This window comes from Camellia sinensis, chromosome 6 (genome assembly GCF_055761805.1).
Source record: "Camellia sinensis isolate YWXY chromosome 6, ASM5576180v1, whole genome shotgun sequence".
NCBI lineage: Eukaryota > Viridiplantae > Streptophyta > Magnoliopsida > Ericales > Theaceae > Camellia > Camellia sinensis.
This window is the reverse complement of record NC_138966.1, coordinates 189591218-189615722: the sequence shown is the minus strand read 5'-3', so window position 1 is coordinate 189615722 and position 24505 is coordinate 189591218. Positions and strand designations below refer to the sequence as shown.

Below are 24505 nucleotides of genomic sequence, written 5' to 3'. Positions count from 1 at the left end.
ATAAATTCTAACTAGCATAAAATACCAATCAATTTCTAAATCGGCCGCCGACAAGGCCTTCAATTCGCAATTCGAAACTAAAAAGAGGAACAGATCAATTTATGACAAACAGATAGAAAATGTAATTAAGCAACATACTCATGCGTTCAGTTCAGAATTTCAGTCTGTTCAATTACTTATCATGCTTAATCATAGATTAGCACTAATTAGATATGAGGGTTGTCATAATGAAGTACCTATCAATTTCCACATGCTTAGTTCTATCATGTTGAACTGTATTATGAGCTATGTTGATTGCGGCCTTGTTGTCATAGTATAGTCGCATGGAGTCATTCTGATGGATTCCCAAGTCTTTCAACAATGGTTTAATACATAGTAACTCACATACACCATAAGCCATAGCCCTAAATTCTGCATCAACACTAGATCTATCAACCACATTTTCTTTCTTACTTCATGTGACTAGATTGCCATCAACAAATGTGCAATATCCGAAAGTTAATCGTCTGTCAGTGACGAATCCAACCCAATCTGCATCAGTAAATGCCTCTACACTAAGATGGCCATGTTTTGAGAAATAGAGACCCTTTTCCAGTAGAAGCTTTAAGGTATTGCAGAATTCTCATAACTGCCTAGTGGGAAGTTCTCGGAGCATGCATAAACTGACTCATAATACTCACGGCAATGGCAATGTATGGACGTGAGTAGGATAAGTATATGAGTTTTCCCACTAGTCTCTGGTATCTCCCTCTGTCCATTGGATCTCCCTTTTGATCCTCACTCAGTTTCTGGCCCGATTGTAGAGGTGTATCACATGGTCTACCTCCAAGCATTTCAATTTCCTTTAGTACGTCAAATACATACTTCCTCTGGCATATGAAGATGCCACCCTTGGACCGAGCTACTTCAATGCCCAAAACATACTTCAAATAGCCTAAGTCTTTGATTTCAAACTCCTTGGCTAAGTAGTCTTTCAAACGAGGAATCTCCTCCACATCATCTCCTGTCAGAATAATATCATCAACATAGACAATAAGAGCTGTGGTCTTACCATGTGAGGAGTGTTTCACAAACAAGGTGTGATCAGCTTGACTTTGCTTGAACCCATATTTGAGCATAGCTTAAGCAAACCTTTCGAATCAAACCCTAAGAGACTGCTTTAGTCCATAAAGTGATTTTCGGAGCATGCATACTTTATCGTTGGACTTAACATCCGCAAAACTAGGAAGGATAACCATATAGACCTCTTCTGCTAGATCTCCATGAAGGAAGTCATTCTTCACATCAAACTGATGAAGTGGTCAATCCAAATTTGCAGCAAGAAAGAGTAAGATTCTCACAAAATTCATTTTAGCAATCGGTGCGAATGTTTCCTGGCAATCCACCCCATAAGTCTGAGTGAAGCCCTTAGCAACTAGTCTTACTTTGTACCGTTCTATGGAATCATCTGCTTTGTGTTTTACTGTGTACACCCACTTACACCCAACTAGACTTTTGCCTCTAGGTAACTCCACAACTCCCAAGTGTCGCTCTTGCTGAGAGCTCTCATCTCTTTCATCATGGCATGTTTCCATTTAGGAATAGAGAGAGCATCCTGAAAATTGGTAGGTAGACTCACAGAAGACACTTTAGATAGAAAAGCTTTATATGACGAAGACAAACTATTATAAGAGACATGATTAGTAATAGGATGCTGAGTACACGACCTAACCCTTTTCCTATTAGTAATGGGAACATCAAGATCTGAAACATCAGATTATTATGGATAAAGCAAATACAGCCAAAAGTTTTAGGAGAAATGAAAAACCCGAAAGAGGTTGACCCAAAGAAAACTTGAAGAGATGTTTGTTGCTAAAGGACTTGGGTAAGAAGACGATTAATCAAATAAGCGGCAGTGAGAACCGCTTCCCCCCAATAGGATCGAGGAACCCACATCTCAAAGGATAGACAACGAGCGACATCAAGAAGATGGCGATTTTTGCGTTCTACAACACCATTTTGTTGAGGGATATTAATGCATGAAGTCTAATGAATAATGCCATGAGTGGCGAAGTAAGTGGAAAGACTAGAGTCAATATATTTCCCATCATTATCAGAACGTACAATTTTGACAACCGCCTCAAACCGAATACAAACCATTTTATGGAAGTTTTGAAACACAGAAAATACCTCACTTTTATGTTTCATCAAATAGACCCAAGTGGCCTGGGAACAACCATCTATGAAGGTAACAAACCATTTTTAACCAGTTAAAGACACAAAACGGGGTGGACCACATACATCAGAATGAATCAAAGAAAACAGAACAAAACTTTTATTAATAGAAGGAGCAAAAAAGGCTCTGTATTGTTTTCCAAGTTGACAAGACGCACATTGAAAATCTGACACATTATTTTTCTCAAAAACAAAAGGAAATAAATGCTTAAGTAATAAAAAAGAGGGATGTCCTTCGCAACGTTGCCACAGCCAAATGTCTTCCTTGGTGGATGCTAACTGAATAGATGAATGAGTCAGCTTGTGGGTCTGATCCAGAATGTAGAGACCGTGTTCTTCTCTACCACTGCCAATCGTCTTCCTTGTGATGAGGTCCTAAAAAAGACAATGATCAGGAAAAAAACATCACACTACAATTTAAGTCATGGGTAATATGACTCAAAGATAAAAGATTAACACTAAAATTTGGATCATGGAGAACAAAGGACAAAGGAAGGGAAGGGGTAGCATGAATTAAACTTTTCCTGGACATAGAGGACATAGTACCATCAACAATACGGACTTTTTCCTAACCTGGGGAGAGGTTATACTCTGAAAATAAATTAGTGGAACCAGACATATGGTCAGAAGCACCAGAATCAATAATCCATGGCATAGTCGTATGAGAGCACAATGCATATGGGAAGAAAGCCAAGTTACCTGAATTGGAAAAAGAAGAAGAGGGTGCACCTGTAGCAGAAGTGGAGGCTCGGCGATCTAGCAAGTGGCAAAGAGCAATCTCAAAATCCGAGGCAGATAACCCAAAAACATCAGCAGCAGCGGAGACAACTGGAGAAGAAGATGGTGGCTCAACAATGTCTGAAAGATATGCCCAAGCATTGGCCTCTCAGCCTCTAAATTGACCAAACCTACCCTCTTGAGTACCAGGACGATCTCCTTGACCACCAGAAGGAGTCCCATGCAGCTTCTAACAGGTCTCTCGTGTGTAGTGAGGTTGACGACAGTAGTCACATAAAAGATTATCCTTCTCAGAGGAATGACGAGAACCACGGGTCACACGGTTGCCATCGCGAGAGGGTGTAGAAACCAAGACCGAGCGATCAATAGTGGCAGAAGGAAGCGTCATAGAACGGTGACTCTCTTAATTCTGCACAAAAGTAAAGGCTTCCTAGAGAGAAGGAAGCACATCCATGCCAAGTACTCTACTCTGCACTGGATTATACTCCACATTTTGGCCTTCTAAGAACTTGAAGACCCACTCTTGTGACACAAACTTCCGGTAACCAACAGAATCAGTAGGACATATAGGTTTGTAATCCTGAAGGTGATCAAGTCGCTTCCACCCACTGCTAAGGAAGGTAAAATACTGAAGGATAACCATCTCACCTTGTATAGACCTTTCAATAGAGCGACATAACTCAAAAGCCTGAGAGAAGTTCCCCTTCCAGGAGTAAATGGTAGTCATTGCCTCCAAAATATCCTGTGTAGTATCTATAGAGAGATAGCCCTCTTCGATCTCTGGGACCATAGAATGTATCAACCAACCCATAATCAGGGAGTTAATGATCTCCCACTGATCATAACGCAGGTCCATGGTGTTGGGTGCCTGTATTCTGCTATCAACATACCCCATCTTCCCTCTGCTCTTCAAGAAAATAGTTAGACTCTGCAACCATGTTAGAAAGTTCTGACCATTGAATAGAGAAGTAGTGATTTTAGGGCCAGGGTTGAGATTATCTGTCATAGTAGAAGAGATAACAGAACTCTCTCTCTTAAGCGGCTGAGAAGTTATTGACTCACTAGTGAAATCTGCCATGAAAATTCTACGCAGCAACCCTCAAACCCAAGACCAATCATAAACTTGGAAGATGATGGAGAAACAAGCACAATAGTAACTAGAAAAGCATTAAGACTTAAGAAGACAGTTTTTTTTTTTTTTTTTACATCACCAGATTTTATTTTATTTTTTGTCTTCGTTTTTTTTTTTTTTTGTTTTTTTTTTAAAAAACTATGACCTTTTAAATAAAGAACATTACAAACTCAGAGAGAGAAACGACAGAAGACTCCAGGAGAGATAACCAGTCGACAATGACAGGAGCCCACAAGCCCAGAGGGGCTGTCAACAAGGGCCAATAAGGCCAGATGGGTTGCCGACAGACCCTTAAGAGGCCAGAGGAACTGCCGACAGACCTCTAGACAACCAAAGGGGCTGCCAACTAAGTCCAAAAGGCAGTCGGAGAGTCCAGGAGGACTGTCGACAACTAAGGTAAGTGTGTCAGAGGTGTAGGTGGCCTGTAGGTGGGCTAAGTTAAGGTTGACAGTGGCTAGGTGATTGTCTACAGTGACTGGGCTGTTAAACAGGACTGCCGGCAGCGGAAGAGAAGAAAGAGAGAGAGAGGGGCCAGGGTTTTGGCTCTGATACCATGTAGGTTTAGTGAAAAGAAAGAGTTAGGGAATGAGGTAGACTTTATTCCCTTTTATATTGATAATACTGAGTAATTACAGGAGTGCCATAGGCATAATATAAGGAAACACAATCACGTTTTTCCTATTTTAACTTAATTCCTATTCTAACACCTATGGTCATATTCATAGCATCAAAAGAAATAGGTTGGCAAGTAGCAAAGCTGAAGATTTGGTCTTTGTACATTACACCATAAGGATGTTATCAAGAAAGAAAAAAGAGTACAATGAAGGGCCTTCAAAGTATTGGGATTTATGTAAGTTTTCTAATTCATTAATATTGTTTTCTTTCTTCTACAACACTTTTTTTCCCTAGATTAGTTATTGACTTTTGCATGATTGTAGGCGGAGATAGGTTTGACATTGATGGATCTCCAATTGAGTTTGCAGAACTTTCCATCAATGAACCTGAGTTGGAGCTTGTGCCTTTTGATAATGCAATGGAGAAGGTTCAACCTGATGATGTTGATCATGATGCTTAAGACTTAGATGCTTAACTTTCGGACTAGCTTGATTTGATATTTTGCCTTTTCATATATTGATGTTTATGTAAAGACTATAATCGGGTTTTTTTTTTTTAATATTTTAGTTTTTGACATTTTGTGGTGTGGTGGAGATGATCAGTCAACTATGAATAAGAATAGTTGACTTGACATACAAAACTTATCATTTTTGTAAATCTAAATTTGATCATCTCAATCAACTTAAAGATATCATAATGTTTATATTTGTGACATCATTCACAATTTGAATTTATAATATGCTGCAATTATAATGATATAGAATATTATAGGTGTGGTCAAAGTTATACACATTTTAAACTTAATCAAGTAAGCATCCATATCATTTTCTTGTCTTTTTTTGCTTAATTTATATTTTATACACAATGATTTTTTTTATTTCTTGCCTAAACTGATGGTGATAAAAAATTATGCAGCTAAAATGGTGAAAGAGCATGTGAATTATGGGAGGTTAGAAGCACTAATCAATCAAGTATGTGCCTATATCCTACATTCATTTCATAATAAATTAATTTTTTATTCTTCTATGTATTTTGTTAGACTTTAGCTATCTAGGTATTGATCATCATGATGCATAGATTATGTAGTTAGTTAGTACAATAAAAAAATTCTATTAATATTTTATATGTCGTGTCCCCGTATCCGTATCTATTTTTTGGACACTTTTTAGCCGAGTCCCCATATCCTTATTTTATGAATAGGCAAATCTAACACCTAGACACATTCCCATATCCAACACCCGCACCCAAGTCCATGTAACCTTACCTTGAGCTAAGGACCACATGAAATACTTCACTATATGGGGAACAACCGCTTTCTAGATTTTCTTGCGAAGAGGAAACTACTAGACAAAAATTCATCAATGAATGTATCAAACAAAGACTTACATGAGAATACCCCTGAGGGAGTGATACTCCAAACCATTCTATCACAAGATGAAGATAAAGAAATCCTATCAATCAATGACAACAAAGTAGCCAACTCATGAAACTCCCTATCACTTAAATTCCTAAGAAAGTTGAAATTCCAAGAGATTGGTGCCACATTAGAGCACGCCACCGACGCAATTGACACGTTCTAATAACGGACCAATCCATAAAGTAATGGCAAAGCTTTATCGAAAGAGGTAACCCTCAACCACTCATCCTCCCAAAACTAAATATGAACCCTGTTACCCACTCTCAAAGACAAGAAAGAATGCACTATGGGATATAAACAAGAGATGTACTTCCAAGGAGACCGACAATTGCCTCTACTAAATCTGTTTTCTTTAACATTATGCTAATTTCTCCTAATTCAACAGCATTACAAACTCTCCATCCTTCCTAAAATACAACAGCTTAAAGAAATGGAAAAATAACTCCCCGGACACATACAGGACAACAAACAACTTAGTCCAAGACTCCTTCACACTATATCTCTTCATTGCCCAAACATCAACATAGTCATCTTGTTGACCAGGGTAAACCACATGAAGCCATCCACCCAATTAGCCAAGTCAATACTCTTACAACTCCATTGACAGTTAGGCTGTGGCACCTCCTGAAATGCCTCCTCAACAGCATCAAAACAAACAATGACATTGATTACACTCGAAGCAAAGAAATCCCCACGATCGCCCGTGTCGTGACTCACTACCCAATCTGACCTCGTGATCAAAACAGTCCCCAGTCCATAGGCATAAACCCCTTATAAGAAAAGTCTTGAATTCTTCTTGAAGAATTGGATTTGGAACTAAACACATAAACAGCGGTCGGGTCATGACAACAAGTACTTACCGGCCTAATTGCCCTAACTAGGGGTGACCGTGGATCGGGTTGGATCAAATGGCATCCCATCCACCATCCATCCAAAATTAGACGGATTGGAAAAATCAATCTATGTCCGTCCACCGATTTGGCGGATGCAAATTGAGCGGGTTATGCGGGTTGACGGATGGATGCGATCAGTTTAACGGTTTAGACTACACAAAATTTGGGTATTTTTTGAATTATAATTCATTACTTTTACAATCTCCAATAACTAATAATCTAAAAAATATGTATTATTTATCTATAATATGCTATAATAGGCCATGACACCACGCAACACATGCATATTTTTAAGATGTTATTTTTCATTTTCACAAAAATATATATTTTATTATTTCTACTCTCTATTGTTACTTGTTAGCTTTCTTTTTCTTTTCTTTTTTTGAACTTTATCTATGGGCGGATTGGGTTCATGTCGGTGCAAGATATTTGATTCGTATCTACGAATTTTAAAATATTTCATCCATATCCATCCGTCACAAAACCCGCATCCTACCAAAATTAGTCGGGTTGGACGGATCCATGATTTGAAATCATCACTAGCAGAGTCGTAACTAAGCCCACAGATTGCATACCCATCTGAATAAATAGGTGTTGACAATTTTTGGTACATTCTAGTTAATGGGTTCCATAAAGAAGAAGGTTTGATCAGAAATGCCTAAGAATAACATACCATTGCAAGAACCCACAAGTTCAGCACCGGACTTACAGGGCTTTTGAAGCACGGATATGGCGGAGAAAGAGATTGGCAGTCGATCCAATTGGGATTTGATGAAGGTGAGGTGATGAGAGCGAGCCATGACTTAGAGACCGACCTGAAACTAGAGTGATGGGTTGTCCTGAAAGGATGCTGAAGGTGAATTTTTTCTGTAATTTTAAAATCGGAAATGCATGAGACCCAGTGGGGGTGCTGGGGTCATGCCTGATTGGTAAAAAAAAAAACAATTTTTTCTATCTTTTTTTTTTTTTTTTTTTCATCCATTGCCAGCCCCCACGTGAAGGTGGGGGGTGTTGGGGGTGCTTTCCTGGTTGGGATCTCCAGCAAGACTCTTTTAAAATTTATAGTATTCTGTTTTTTAAAATTTTTAATTTTAAATTAATTTTTTATTAATAATATCATAAATTTATTTTAATTAATAATTGAAATAATTTTATCATTATATAAAAAATTAATTATGAATTTTATTTTTCAGTTAATTATATTAAATAAAAAAATTATAATAATAGAATATTTGTAATTTTTTAAATTACAAATACAATTTATATTTTAAACAAATCTCAAGAGTTTATTTGTAATTTGTTCTTTTTCTTTATTGTATTTTGAAACTGTACCTTCACATTTACCTTTACCTTTACCAACAAAATGGAAATATAGAAAAATTATAAATTCAATAAATAAATAAAACAATGTTACCCTATAAATGCCTCATGTGACCTAGTAACAATTTTTGTCAAATAATTTAATACTGGTAAAAATATAATAATACAAAGTTTAATTTACCATATAAACATTTTGAGGTAAATAAAAAAAAAATTTATGTGTTATATTTTCCCATGAGGTTTAACTTCCTTTGCTACAAGATACTACATAAGTTTCATTGACATTAGTTACAGTAGCCAACTTTTTTGTATTGGGATTTTTTTAGTCTGAATATTTTAGTCTCGTTTAGTTTTTACTTTTGAGTTTTTTTTACTTTTATAAAAGAAAAAGTGTAATGATTATAGTTTTGATGTAACATTTTGTCTTATTAATTTATATAACTTATTTTGTTTTTTTGTACTTTTTTAATCTCAAAATGTTAGTTTTTTTAGCTTTTTTTTTTGTTCGGTGCAAAACAGTTATATATCATATCTATACCATTATGTAAAACACAGCTTACTTTAGTGCAAACTTATGCATTTAATTACGTAAGCGCTCAAGTTCCAGATTGCAAATTTAATTTTTTTAGTAATTTTTCTTCTCCATCTACATTCATTTTCTTTTTCTTTTTTTCAGATGAGGTTACAATTGTCTTATATTTTTGCACACGTGGAACTTGTGTGCTCAACTCCTAGTTATATTAATTTGGTGTGAACACAAGATTTTTCAAAATTATCTCATAAAACAAGCTCATATTCCAAATAGTTATAACCGTATCCGGATTTAAGATTAATTCAAAGAGACCAATAAGTTAAAAACAGATTAATCACATGTTCCAAGTTTGCGTCTTCTATAGTTCTAGCCAGATTCTCCTCAAACTGCATTATGTTCCTCTCAAAACTGCTGGAAGTCTTTTGATGCAAGGAAAACATTTCCCTATCATCCAATTTGATCCGGAATTCCTTCGCGCTGTTGATTCACTCGAACTTAAGTTGCTTTCGATCTACAAGATCAAAAGAACAATGTAAGAATGAGTTCAAATTGTAATGCTTAAAACAATGAAAAAAAGTGTCTGATTCGGGGTTAAAAATAGTCACTTGCGGTCGAAACCTCAAAAAACTAATTACATTGTAGATTATCAAACAACACTAGATTTTCACCTCACAAATAGTGGTAGCTAATTTAGAATTTAAATAAAGAAAAAAAGAAAACATACTTTTTAGTCTATAGAGTACATGTTGACATACATAAGGTAATTTTCTACAGAATATGTCATTTGGATCAAAATATTGTAAATGATGTTTTAATTCTTGGGAAAATTATGCAAATAGTCCTTGTATTTTATACGATGTGTCAATTTGGTCCATGTAGTTTTAATTTGCTCGATTTTACCCCTTAATTTAACGGATTGTGTCATTTTAGTCTAATAAATAACGGTTGTGAAGTTAATTTAACGGAAAGTCAAATAATATGTCAATTTGGTCCCTGTATTTTTCACAATGTGTCAATTTAATCCCTGTCAAAATCGAGAAAATTGAAATTACAAGGACCAAATTGACACATTATGTAAAGTACAGGGACCAAATTAACATATTATTTGACCTTCCGTTAAATCACTACAACAAAAAGCAGATTTCGCGACTAAAACTGGAGTTTTCGTTGCTGAAAGTAGTAGAATTGGCGACTAAAATGGAATTAGTCGCCAAAATTGATCACTTTTGCCGACTAAAAGAGTTTAGTCGCCGAATATAAGGGTTTTAGCGACTAAAATTCAGTTTAGTCGCCGAATATAGGCATTTCAGCGACTAAAGGTTTTTTAGTAGCCAAAAGTGATAGTTTTTGGCGACTAAAATAATTTAGTAGCCAAAAGTATAGGTTTTGGCGACTAAAAAACAGTTTGGTCGCCGATTCTACGTGTTTTGGCGACTAAAAACAGTTTGGTCGCTGAAAGTGAAGCTTTTTGACTACTAAAAAAATTAGTAGCTAAAAACAGTCAATTGGCCACTAAAATTCAGTTTAGTAGCCAAAAGGGGACGTTTTTGGCGACTAAAAACAGGTTTAGTCGCCAAAACTGGTTATTTTTAGGCGGGAATGAATTTTTTTAGCGACTGAAAACTAATTAGTAGCCAAAACTATACAATTGGCGACTAAATCAGTCGCCAAAAGTGATCTAATTTTTTTTAGTAAATAATTTATTTTTTACATAAATTATATTGAATAAAAATAATTATTTTATATATATAGTTTTGTATTAATACCGGTCAAAGTAATATATAAATAATATATGTTGCATTTATATTTATGTGATGTTGTAGTGGCATAGTGGGGAAAGTGTGATGGTAAAGGTTTGGAATGTGGGATGGGTCGATGGTTCAAATCTTGGGAACAGCAGAGGGTAAATTTTTTTTCCTGAAATATGCTTTTGGAGACTAAAAACAGTGGTCGCCAAAAGATTGACTATTGGCGACGAAAAGCTTAGTCGGCAAATGTATAAATAAAAAAAAAATAATTCACTATTGGCGACTAAAAGATTAGTCGCTAAATGTATAATTTTCAAAAATGTAATTGACTAGTGGCGACAAATGCTTTGGTCGCTGAAGACTAAAACTTTGCCGACTGAAACTTTTTTAGTCGCCAATACCTCTGCCGACCATCTATTCGCGACAAAACCGGCGACTAAAATATTTAGTCGGGGAAAGTGAAAAGTCGACTTTTGGCGACTAAAAAAGGACTTTTAGCAACTAAAAATTTAGTCGCCAAAGGTGTTTTTTCTTGTAGTGAATTAACTTAACAACCGTTATTTATTAAATTAAAATGACACAATCCGTTAAATTAAAGGGCAAAATCGAGCAAATTGAAACTATAGGGACTAAATTGATACATCGTGTAAACTACAAGGACTATTTACATAATTTACCCTTAATTCTTAAATGAAAAAATGTGAGACTCCTCACCCTTAATACAACCCCTCTGCAAATCCTATCAAATATCTAATTAATCTTCATGCAACCAAACAGGAAAGAAACTATTTGTCGCATAATTTTTTATGTAAATAAAATAGTCAACTATAAATGTTATCATACAACACGTACCGAAGTATGTCTGGATTAGGACACCAACAATACTAAGGTGAATTTAAAATTGTTATGTATAAAAAATCTTCATCTTTGTAGGGAAGACAATATTGTAAAACAAGTGTGACAGAGACTCCCTCCACCCTAAATTATTTGATCAAAACAGTAAACAAGAACTTAAAAATAATATAATCTGTGGCAAAATTTTCCAAAAAAAAAAAATTCACCAATTAAAAGATGTCATTAAGTACTTTTAATTTGCGGAAAAATATATATACAAGTGTTTGCTTATTATTTTCCTACATGAAAATAAGTATGTCAATCCATGAAATTAAAAACTAGCAAGAGACATTACTTAAGCCAAAAATAGATAGATGTGGAGGGAAGTATGTAAAAACTAAGCAGATCTCACTTAGATGTTGAGGATCTACTCATGCTTGCCTTAGATGTCGAGGATCTACTCGTGCTTAGCTTAGATGTTGAGGATCTACTCATGCTTGCCATATTCCAGCACGGTCTTTGCTTGGACTTGGAGGCACCATGGGGGGAGACTAGGCTCTCAACATACATCACGACTTTGAACCCATTGCCATTGTGAGAGAACTCAACAAATCTATATGAACTTTCTTCAAGATTATACACCACCAACCTCTTTCGATCAATCTCCATCAACACTTCGCCATTCTTCGTAAAACACAGCGGTTTCAAGGTCTTAAAACTTAGATTTCCAAAGTTATCATAACGAATGACGAACAGTTTAGTCCACGACTCAATCGCATGGTACCGTTTCAATACCAACACCTCAACATAGTGTTCCCTATGACAAACAATAGAAAGACAACCACCCAAAACCCCCAAATCAAACTTTGAAATATCTAACGATTCGTGCCCATAACTTGGTTGAGTCAATTCAACAAACACCTCAGCTACAAACTCAAAGTAAATAATCACCGGCGATTTCTCACCTCAATCATGATTCACCAACCAATGCGGAACTCCATTTACCACTGTGGCGGATGTGCCTTTCAAAATCATATACAGGAAATCCATCTTTATGCTTCTCAGCTCACCCTCACATTTCGAAGAATAGCAATAAAAATAAATGTTTTTTTCACAATCACTTTCATTATTTTCGATAACCCGAATCGCCATAACAACTTTGTACTCATCAACAAGCTTGTCATACCCAAGTCCAGAGAGAATGAAAACTGACGTGTATAAGCCCATAAAGGCTATGAATCACTATGAACAACCCAAGCCCATCACTTGGAGCCCAATACATAACCCAGCTGGTGAGGTCCAGGACAGCTGGAATCCAACATGGCATAAAGAGCCAATGACATTCAGACACATGGCAAGTGAAGGACGAGCCACATCAGCAGACAAAGATCTGCAAAGTTATTGCCACTGCACATCACCATTAATGCAGCCCATCACAGCATTTATTACGACAACACCTCTCCGTCGGAACAGGACCCCCTTACCCTGAACAAGGTAAGCTACAGCATAGACTTTCGGCGAGGAGGTCAGGTCAGAAGGGACAGCGAAATGATTACCAAAGGATATAAGCAAACGTTGAAGACAAGAAGAAGGTTAAGCTTTTCTATCTCTAATCTCTCCCTCTACACTCTACTTCTTTTCCTAACTTGCTCGTCAGAGGGTTCACTGGGGGACTACCCCGTTCCCCGTTGAACTTGTTTACAGGTTATCCGGTGGGCTTGATCATTTGGACCTGGGTTTGAGGAGCTTGGACCAGTCCGATCCATTCACTGGGACAAACTGCTCCATCAGTTGGCGCCGTCTGTGGGAAGTGGTTCTTATCCGGACGCCAGTTGTGTTCATTGTCGCCGGAGACCCTGTCCTAACAACCTTTTCCTCCTACCCATCTAAGTGTATGGTCACGACTAGATCCATGGCTTCTCACCATAATGTTGCCGACCATCAAACTGACCCTCCTAATCCAAACAACCCACCACAGTATATCATTGAGCTTACCAACAGCATTAACCGCATGGCCGAACAAAACCAGGCCCTGATAAATACTTTACTCCAAAGAAACCTTTCGATGCCTCCTCCACCACCTCCAGATATTCCACCCAACCAAGAAAGAGCCCCGAGCCATACTGTTCCGCAACCTTATCCACCCAACTTGGAAGGTTTACAACCTCCTCCCCCGTATATAAATCTACCACCTCCATCCCCACACCCTTCGGTCGTCGCACCAGCCCCTGAAGGGGAAGCCAGCAGCGTCCAGCCCCCATTGACTGACCATGGTCACCACATTCCCCTCTGGGACGCTGAACTCCGAGCAATGAAGCTCCAACTCCAAGGGGTCATGCAGAACATTCAGCATAAACCCTCTACCACGGCAAGCTCACCATTTGTTGCCTCCATCCGGGACAAACCTTTGCCCGCCAAGTTCAAGATGCCCACCATTGACTCTTTTGACGGTACGACAGACCCAGTCAACCATCTGGAGACCTACCGTACCCTCATGATCCTCCATGCCTTCCCTGACGAGATCATGTGTCGGGCTTTCCCCATGACACTGAAAGGGTTAGCTCTATTGTGGTTCAGCCAGTTACCAGCAGACTCTGTCTCCACTTTCCAGCGACTCCTTCCTTAGCCATTTCATTGGAGCCCAGAGCCAACGCCGCCCTGCAACCCAACTCCTCAACATCCGTCAGACCGAGGGGGAGTCGCTGCGCAGTTTCGTTACCCGCTTCAACACCGAAGCCGTGTAAGTAGCGGAAAACGATGACAAGGTCATCCTCACGGCTTTCATGGCCGGGCTACGATCGTCCGATTTCCTCTTCTCCCTCTCCAAAAACCACCCAACCTCCATGGCAGCCCTACTCTCCAAAGCCCAAAAATATATGAATGTTGAAGATTCACTAGCCGTTCAGCAGGATCCAATACCTAAAAACCCGACCCCCAGAGAAAAGAGAAAAGACTCAGAACCCAGAAACACCCAATATAACAGCCAAACACCCCACTATACCGATTGACCTCCTCGCGCTGACCGGTCGGCACCAGCCCAACCGCCCGGTCGGTTCGAGCGGTACACGTCCCTTAATTCTCCCATAGAACAAGTCCTCCACCAAATCCAACGGGACTACCCTCTCTAATGGCCCTTACCCTCACGGACCCCTTCCAATCGGAAAGACCAGTTCAAATATTGTCGTTTCTACCAGGACCACGGCCATAACATTGATGACTGCATCATCCTCAAGGATCAGGTCGAGACCCTAATTCGTCAAGGGCGTCTCAACCGGTTCACGAACACCCGCTCACAGCAAAGGCAAAGAACCGAGCCCCTCAGAAACAACCGCCGGCGTACCCCATCCCAGTAGCCAGCCCAACCTAACCAAGGCCATGATCGCCCCCCACAACAGCCTCGGCTGCCAGGTAATCCCCCTCCGCCAGTTGGTGAAATCCGAGTCATTTCAGGTGGCCTTGCTTGTGGCGGACCATCCCGTTCCGCTCAGAGGGCAGAACTCAGAAAGATAAGGCAAGGCTCGGATAGAGCAGTTGCCACGATAAACCGACCCTCCAAACAACCCAAGCAGTGGACAGAGCCCATCACCTTCACGGACGCCGACTGTACAGGTATCCGTTATCCTCATGATGACCCTCTCGTCATTTCTGCCCTCCTCTCCAACTATAAGGTCAGACGGGTTCTCATCGACAACGGCAGTTCTTTAGACATCATATTCCTCAACTGCTTCCGCCAGCTCAAGATTGGGGAGGAAAGTCTGTCTCCCCTCCAAACCCCTTTGGTCGATTTCACAAGCGACCGGGTGACCTCCATCGGCTCCATCGATCTCCCCCTCACCATCGGTGAATACCCACGGCAGACTACCAAGTTGGTCACTTTCCTTGTGGTCGACTGTCCCTCTACCTAGAACATCATCTTTGGCCGCACCGCCCTCAACGCTTTCCAAGCTATCACTTCACCCTACCACCTCGCCATAAAGTTCCCTACCGACCTGGGCGTCGTGACAGTAAGGGGAGAGCAGACCGTAGCTAGGGAATGTTGTGTCACCTCACTCAAGGAAGTCAAGCTGAAGGAGGCCATGATCATTGAAGGACTTGACGTCCGAGATGAGGACGAGCTGGTTAGAGGAGAACCGGTGGAGAAGCACGTTGAGGTTCCCATCGATCCCACCAACCCTATGAAAACTGCCAAGATCGGCAGCCAACTATCCCCCCAAGCTAAGGCCGACCTTACTGCCCTTCTGATCGAGCACAATGATGTATTTGCCTAGACCCATTCAGATATGCCGGGCATTGACCCCTCTTTCATAACTCACCGCCTCAGCATCGAACCCCATTTCCGACCTTACCGCCAGAAGTAGCGCATCTTCCATCCAGAGCACAATACACTTATAGCCGCAGAGGTTGACAAGCTCCTTGAGGCCCAATTCATCAAAAACGTGGATTACCCTAAATGGTTGTCAAACGTGGTCCTAGTCCGCAAGAACAATGGCAAATGGCGACTTTGTGTCGATTACTCTGACCTAAACCGAGCTTGTCCCAAAGACAGCTATCCTCTTCCCCGCATAGATCTGCTGGTCGACGCTACGGCCGGTCATCAAATGCTCAGCTTCATGGATGCTTTCTCTGGGTACAACCAAATCCTGATGCACCCGTCTGATCGGGAACATACATCCTTCATTACCGACCGAGGTACCTACCACTATCGCATGATGCCATTCGGACAGAAGAATGCTGGGGCCACCTACCAACGGTTGGTCAATGCCATTTTCCATCATCAGATAGGTCAAAATATGGAAGTATATGTCGACGACATGCTAGTTAAGAGCAAACTCTCTATTGATCATCTGTCCGACCTGCGAGAGACCTTCGCCACCTACGCAAGTACCAAATGAAGCTCAACCCAGAGAAGTGCGCCTTCGGCGTAGGATCTGGGAAGTTTCTGGGTTTTATGGTCAGTTAGCGGGGCATTGAAGCTAACCCTGAAAAGATTAAGGCCTTGATTGAGATGCAGTCAACCAAAACGGTTAAGAAGGTTCAAAGGCTCACTGGCCGAGTTGCGGCCCTCAACCGCTTCATTTCCTGGGCAACAGATAAGTGCCTACCATTCTTCAAAGTTCTTTGGCAAACTTTTGAATGGACAACTGAATCTGTAGAAGCTTTTTAGCAGTTAAAGCAGTTCATGGCAAATCCCCTCTCCTTTCACAAGCAATTACGGGCGAGCCCCTCTTCCTCTATTTAGTTGTCTCAAGCACTGCAGTCAGTGCAGCTCTTATTAAGGAAGACGACTCTGTCCAACGGTCGGTCTACTACATCAGTCGAGCTCTCAGAGGAGCAGAGCAGAATTACCCGCTGTTAGAAAAATTGTCCTTGGCCTTGGTCACCGCCTCCAGACAGCTCCGTCCTTACTTCCAGGCCCATTCCATAGTGGTTCTCACCGACCAACCCTTGAAGAAGGTCATGCAACAACCAGAACTTTCTGGCAGACTCATGCAGTGGTCAGTGGAACTCAGTCAGTTTGATATCTCCTACCGGCCTCGAACAGCAATTAAGGGACAGGCTGTCACGGATTTCATCCTAGAATTCACTAATCCTACCCCAACCGCTGCGCCCCCACCCCCACCAACCCCTACCGAGCCAAAAGACCCGCATTCATAGACCCTCAATGTCGACGGATCATCCCGCAGGGAAGGTAGTGGGGCTAGCCTCATTCTCACCGCCCTTAAGGGTGGTTATTTCAAATGTGCTCTCCGTTTCTTGTTTAATGCCAGTAACAATGAGGCTGAATATGAGGCATTAATAGCAGGACTCCGCCTCGCCAAGGACATTAGAGTCAGCCACATCCGAGTGTTCAGCGACTCCCAGCTCATCGTCGGCCAGATTACGGGGGAATTCGATGCCAAGGAGGACACAATGCAGGCTTACAGGGATATAGCCCTCCCCCTTGTTCGCCTCTTCAATACCTTCCACATCAAGCACATACCTCGGGCGAAAAACTCCAAGGCAGATGAGATGGCTCAGTTGGCCTCTGCAGACCAGTCCGACCTCAGCCACGGTGTCCGCCTCGAATACCTAGCCCACCCAGCCATCTCACCCGACTTACAAGAAGTACAGTTCCTCCAAAACGAACCTATCCCTTGGGCGTCCGACATCTTCCTATTTTTGACAACGGGGGAACTCCCAGATGACCAACAGCAGGCCGCCAAAGTCAGGGCCCGGTCGTCCAATTACATCCTGGTTAGTGGCGTCTTATACAAACGTGGTTTTTCACACCCATACCTACGATGCCTCAATTCGGCTCAAGTAACCTATGTAATGCGGGAAATCCATGAGGGAATTTGTGGTAATCATTCAGGCGGCAGGTCTCTGGCCCACAAAATACTCCGTACTGGTTATTTCTGGCCAACTCTCAATCAAGATGCGACTGATTTCGTGCTCAAATGTGATAAGTGTCAACGTTTTGCCAACATCCCTCATGCTCCTCCTAGAGAGTTGATCACACTTTGCAGCCCTTATCCGTTCGCCAAATGGGGGATCGACTTGGTCATCTGCTTTCCACCGGCTGGGGTCAGACCAAGTTCGCGATCGTCGCCATTGATTACTTCACCAAGTGGGTAGAGGCAGAACCCCTTGCCACTATTACCGAGCGGAACACAACCAAGTTCATCTGGCAGTCGATCATTCGCAGATTTGGCATCCCTCAGGCCATCGTCTCCGACAACGGCAAACAATTTGACAACACCAAGTACAGGAAGTTCTGTGCCGACCTCCAGATTCAACCATGTTTCTCTTTCCCCGGTCATCCCCAGGCCAATGGCCAAGTCAAGGTCACCAACCGTTCTCTCCTGAAGATCATTAAAACTAAGCTCGAAGCTGCTAAGGGACTTTGGGCTGAGGAACTACCGAATGTACTCTGGGCTTACCAAACTACAGCTCGGACTCCCACTGGGGAAACCCCTTTCCGCTTAACATACGGTGCTAAGGTCTGCCTACTCCCAGGGTTTTACATCTGGATCCAGCACTAATCGAAGAGCTCTGTCGGGCAGACCTGGACCTAATTAAAGAACTCAAAGAAACCACCGCTGTCAGACTAGCCTCATACCAACAGAAAATGAGAACACACTACAACCGCAAAGTCCGATCAAGGGAGTTTGCTGTAGGGGACCTTGTCTTGAGAGAAGCAACTCTTGCCACCAAAAATCCGACTGAGGGTAAACTGGCAGCCAAATAGGAGGGACCTTACGTTGTGAAAGCCCGACCACGTCCGGGCACCTACCGACTTCAAGAAATGGAAGGTCGAGACCTCTCCCACCCATGGAACGCCGAACACCTGAAACGTTACTTTCAATAAGCTCTTACTTTTGTATCGCTCAGTTATTGTATTTTCTTTTCGGCAAATTTACACATTCTTGATATCCCCTTACGCAATGTAACTTTTTGATTAACTGGGTTACACTTTCCCTGCCAACAATTATATATCTCAGTTATCTGTATGGTGTCTCAATGACATTTTGATTGCAGCACTCATGAAAAGCCTCATCCAGACTAAGCATCATAAAGCCTCAGCCAGACTGAGCATTAAAAATCTTCGTCCAGACTGAGCATCATAAAGCCTCAGCCAGACTGAGCATCAAAAAGCCTCAGCTAGACTGAGCATCATAAAGCCTCAGCCAGACTGAGCATCAAAAAGCCTCAGCCAGACTAAGCATCAAAAAGCCTCAGCCAAACTGAGCATCATAAAGCCTCAGCTAGACTGAGCATCAAAAAGCCTCAGCCAGACCGAGCACGAAAAGCCTCACCCAGACTGAGCACTAAAAGCCTCACTCAGACTGAGCATGAAGCACTCGGCCTCAGCTAGCCTAAGCATAACAAGTCTCAGTCGGACCGAGTGCCACAATTTCAGGTTCAGACTGAGTTCCTTACAACGTCAGTGAATCATAGCTTAGCCCCAACTGAGCACGCGTACAGGGCTCGGTCAAAGCCATCTATGCAAACTTCATACTTGTGGAATTAGTAGACACACTTAGTCACAATTCCAGGTCCAAGTCTTTACACCACTCTTTGCTTAGTCAAATTCCAAAGACGTTCTTACACGTTTTCTTTACAAGTCAGGTTATTTTATTCTCAATCAAACTCTTTTACAAGTCAGCCAGTTTCCTTACAAGCCAAGCCTCACTCTAATAAACCACTAATCTACTTCAGCAGCGTGGCAAACACAAACTTATAATTTTACTACATTTTAAATTTCACTCTGCATTGAGGAGTTCCTAACTCTACCCTGCATTGAGTTTTTATTACAACTTCAATTTCACTCTACACTGAGGAGTTCTTAAATTTAGTTCTTATTACAAGTTTAACTCCACTTTGCACTTCACAATGAGTTATACACGCCTCGTCTACGCCTCATTCATTTCAGTTGCACAAGCACAGATAATCAAATGAAAACATAATTGCAATTTTATTTATTCAGAAATTTGTACATGAGTTCATTACAGCCATTCAAAACAGAAAACAAAACAAAACAACAAACAAAACAAACACAAAAACACAAGGTCTGTGCAAGGCCTTCTTCTTCTTCTTCAAACTACTCCTCTTCACTGGACACAAGATCTTCTTCTTCAATACCCTCATCAAGGGGGGTCTGGGCCACATCGTCGTCATCGATTTTCACACTACTCAAGTCCAAGTCTGGGAACAGCTCCTCAGCTTTACGCTTGAACATTTTCCAACCACTGTCCCAGAACTTAGCCATTTCGTGCTTATAAAAGTCTAACCGCTGGAAGCTCTCAATCACTTCTGCCTCAGTCCTTCCTCCAACAGTCGTCCTCGATGGACCCGCCTCCCCAGACTCCTCCCTCACCAAGCTACTAGCGACCGCGGCATCCACTGCCATCTGAAATTCAGCAGACCCCTTGAACTAGTCCACTGCTGCCACATAAAGATCCGGGTAAGCCGCCCTTTCAGAGGCTGCCTTAGCCCTCTCCTCCGCCAACTCCTTATCCAGGGTCACTCTTTCAACAGTTGCCTTGGCTTTCTTTGCCTCCAACTCCTTCTGAAGGCTCTCCTTTTCAGCAGTTGCCTTGGCTTTCTCTGCCTCCAACTCTTTCTGAAGGCTCTCCTTTTCAGCAGCCGCCTTGGCTCTCTCTGCTTCCAACTCCTTCCGAAGGCTCTCATTCTCCTTCACTACCTTAGCACGCTTGCCCTCCAGCTCCTTTTGCAGACCATCAATCTTCACGTCTGCCTCATCCTTCTGCCTGACCAGCTCTTCATTACTGCTCATCGCCTCTTCATGTTGTTCGACCACGACCACGCAGGCTTTTTGGGCCTCATCCAACCTCTTCTGCTCGCCAGCCAGTTGGAACTCGAGCGATACAACCTGGTGGCGTGTGTTCTCCAGCTCCACCTTGACCGTTTACAGCTCAGCGTGGGCACTCTCCCAGTTTGCGCTCTCCTTCTTCAACCTTGCAAGTTGAGCCTTGGCCTCATCTGCCTTGAGCTTTGCAGCCCCAGCCTTCCTCAGCAGAGCCCCTGCTAAGGTGGTTACCTCCATTTGAGCAGAGCATAACCCCCTCAGTAGCTCAGCCTCATTGAATCTGGCTGCTGAGCGCAAGGCTGCCTCTTTTACAATCCCCACAAGGCGGTCTGCCCCTGCCCTGGCTGGGCCTTCTTCTCCCTCTAGCCGCCCAGCTACCGCACGAGCATGATAGATCGTAGTAGTCAGACTGACTCCCCCTCCTTGGGGTGCAGGACCCCCCTGGGGCTGTTTTTTCCTCCTTGGCTCAGGGCCAATCGGCCCACCTTCTACTTGCACTTTAGGGGCGACCCTCGCGGCGATCGTCGCCACTACTGGAACGACTTCCATGCCCTCTGAGGCAATGTTCACCACTTCTGGGGAAATTACTCTTCCTGGGGTCTCCTTCACGTCCCCCCCCCCCTCTGCCTCCTTCGCCATACTAGTCTCTTCTGCCCTCACTTCCCTCTTTCTCTTCTGGGCAGGCTCTTCTTCACTCCTCCTCACTCTCCTCTTCTTCTTCACTACGCCCAATACCTCCATCTCCTTCAACGACCTCTCCTTCAAAGGATCTATTGGGGGCGGTCGTGGCACAAATTCACCTAAGTTTTTTTCCCCCAAGGGTTTAGGTCGCGGTCGGATCCTCTCCCTTGCAACCGGCTTTGGCAGTCGGTCTGCCTGAGACTCTTTGAATTTTTGGGCTTTGGCAAGGATGGTCCGATCCTCTGCCTCTTGAGCCTTCCTCCTTGCCTCCAACTCTGTTCGGTCGAGGTCCCCACCACTCGGCTGTGGACCCAACCCTGCCTCAAACAAAGCCGACGGCTGAACGAACTCGTCCCACCTGGCCCCTTCCCTCTCCCTCCATTCCTTTACCCTCTTCACCCTCTCCTCTGCTGCTGCTCCCAGCTTTGGCTCTACAAACTTGGTGGGCACTTTCGAAATGGTGCGCACTCTAACCCCTCCACTGGTAAATACATAGAACCACTGTGGTCTTCACCCCTTGATCGACAACAGCAGCCCCGCCACCAGCCCTTTCCCTACCACTGCCTGCAGAGTGACCCAAGTCTCTCGCTGCCCTGAGGCCTTGTAACATGCGAAAAATTCGTCTACTATCATGGCCGCCCCTTCGTTCGCCTTCGGTCACGCACTTGCACAGGCCAGTAAGATCTTTCACGCATTGGGCATTAGTTGGTCCGGCGCTACCTCCAAACGATTCAGGACATCTACCACCACTTACGGTAGGGGCAGCCTCAGTCCTCCCTTCAATGCTTCCTTATAAAGGGCAAACTCCCCTGACCTGGCGTCGGATGGCCTCTCCGTCGACATCGGCAACAATAACTCTATTTCAGCAGGCACCTGGTATTTTTCGCGAATGGCCTCCAAATCCGCTGCAGTAACCGTTGATCTGTCTGCCATTGTATGCCAGTGATCTGGTTCTACCTGGCTGATTGGCTTTGGAGTTGCTATCATAGTGGAACCATGGGATCGTACCACCGACTCCCCCACCCTCTCCATCCTATATTGCTATGCTAACTCCACTGCATCATCATCACCAAGTGGATCTACCCTGACATTCGCAGTTTCTTCTTGGGCCATTTCTATGGTATGCCTGCGAATCGTTTCGGATGCAGGTGCAAGGAAGTTGAAAAAGTGTTGCAAAGGTATATCGCGAGCAACAAAGGAATTCACACTTAGAATATTTTGATTTTTCGTAAACAAGTAGGTGAATCGAATAATGCCAAAAGCCTACGGTTTGCCCGTATTCCAAGGATCCCAATTAATTTTCGCCAGCTTGAAAACTTTTCAAATCATCCGCCAAAACTGTCTTTTCAACACCCATAATGACCTATCGTTTCACTTCTGATCTAACGCCTAATCTCCCCCCCTCCCCCGCGAGATGTTGCCACGTGTACAACCACGATCCACTGTCTCCTTCCCTTACCCTGTCTTTTCCACTTCAAATCACCACGTGACACGCCGCTTCTCGAGTCCCACGCCCCTCCACCTCACCCTTCGCGGTCGACCCTCCCACTTGGTCACCCTTCACGGTCGGCCCTCCTCATGGTCGACCCTCCCACTCGGCCAACCTTCGCGGTCGGCCCCCTTCGCGGTCGGCCATCCTCGTGGTTGACCCTCCCACTCGGCCAACCTTTGCGGTCAGCCCTCCTCGTGGTCGGCCCTTCCACTCGATCACCCTGCACGGTCGAACCACCTCCCGGTCGGTTCACCCTCTCGATCACCCCTGCCAGTCGACCTCCATCCTGCCAATCCCTAACACCCTCATCTTCTTCATTTGTATTCCCTTCGTTGGACTAAAGTTGCACTCGGGAATGGGGGACTACTGACGTCTATAAGCCCATAAAGGCCACAAATCACTATGAACAACCCAAGCCCATCACTTGGAGCCCAATACATAACCCAGCTAGTGAGGTCCAGGACAGCTGGAATCCAACATGGCATAAAGAGCCAATGACATTAAGACACATGGCAGGTGAAGGACGAGCCACATCAGCAGACAAAGATCTGCAAAGTTATTGCCACTGCACATCACCATTAATGTAGCCCATCACAGCATTTATTACGACAACACCTCTCCGTCGGAACAGGACCCCTTTACCCTGAACAAGGTAAGCTACTGCATAGACTTTCGGCGAGGTGTTGTCGTAAGGGACAGCGAAATGATTACCAAAGGATATAAGCAAACGTTGAAGACAAGAAGAAGGTTAAGCTTTTCTATCTCTAATCTCTCCCTCTACACTCTACTTCTCTTCCTAACTTGCTCATCGGAGGGTTCACTGGGGGACTACCCCGTTCCCCGTTGAACTTGTTTGTAGGTTATCCGGTGGGCTTGATCATTTGGACCTGGGCTTGAGGAGCTTAGACTAGTCCGATCCATTCACTGGGACAAACTGCATCATCAAAAACGAAACTGAGAAAATGAGGAAGACAACCCAAATGCTCGTATTCTCTAGTAGATGGGTTCCGAACAATGAAAGTCTTCTGGGATAGAGCAATTAGCAACAACCCATTACAAGAACTGATAATCTTGGAATAGGGATAAGAATACTTGAAAGAGTTATGAATCTCAATCACTGATTCATCGGAATGAGATTCGATAGAGCGAAGAGCAATGGAGGAAGGAGGATTGCGAGACTCAAGAAGTGCGACGTGGTGGGTTGTTGTGAGTTGGGATTGAGAGAGGCGGAGTTTGGTGAATTGGGGAGTGGAGATTGAGTGGCACCATTCTTTGCAGACGAGCTTGGAACGCAAGAGAGATTTGACGGGTAATCTTGAGAAGATGTTAAGGATGATCTGATGGGGAAGAGGGCGAGACTCATCAGAGTCCATCTCCATTTATGTTGATGTTTTTTTGATTTCTGGTTTTGATTCAGAAATCATGGGGGGGTTTGGTGTAATGGGATTTGGTTTGTTGCTTTTTCACAGGCGTAGGGTTCGTTAGGGTTTTGACAAAATAATTAGCTGTCGTTTGGTAACACTTACATTTTTAATTTTCTGTTTATATTTATAAAAATTTTAAAAACTCAAATAAAAAC

At 42.8% G+C, this 24505-nt stretch overlaps 2 protein-coding genes across 2 annotated transcripts; both read right to left on the bottom strand.

Annotated features, from left to right (window-relative positions):
- Positions 1-3382: 3382 nt before the first annotated feature.
- Positions 3383-4030, bottom strand: LOC145793922 (uncharacterized). The gene has a single exon (XM_082876825.1). The coding sequence runs from the start codon at positions 4028-4030 to the stop codon at positions 3383-3385; it is 648 nt and encodes a 215-aa protein (XP_082732951.1).
- A 19798-nt stretch (positions 4031-23828) lies between these two features.
- On the bottom strand, positions 23829-24305 carry LOC114262646 (F-box protein At5g49610). Its single transcript, XM_028203019.2, has one exon. The coding sequence runs from the start codon at positions 24303-24305 to the stop codon at positions 23829-23831; it is 477 nt and encodes a 158-aa protein (XP_028058820.2).
- Positions 24306-24505: the final 200 nt, after the last annotated feature.

Bases quoted from the DNA above. Each gene is read 5' to 3' on its own strand.
- LOC114262646 (XM_028203019.2), bottom strand. From the start codon at position 24,305: ATGGAGATGGACTCTGATGAGTCTCGCCCTCTTCCCCATCAGATCATC.
- LOC145793922 (XM_082876825.1), bottom strand. From the start codon at position 4,030: ATGGCAGATTTCACTAGTGAGTCAATAACTTCTCAGCCGCTTAAGAGA.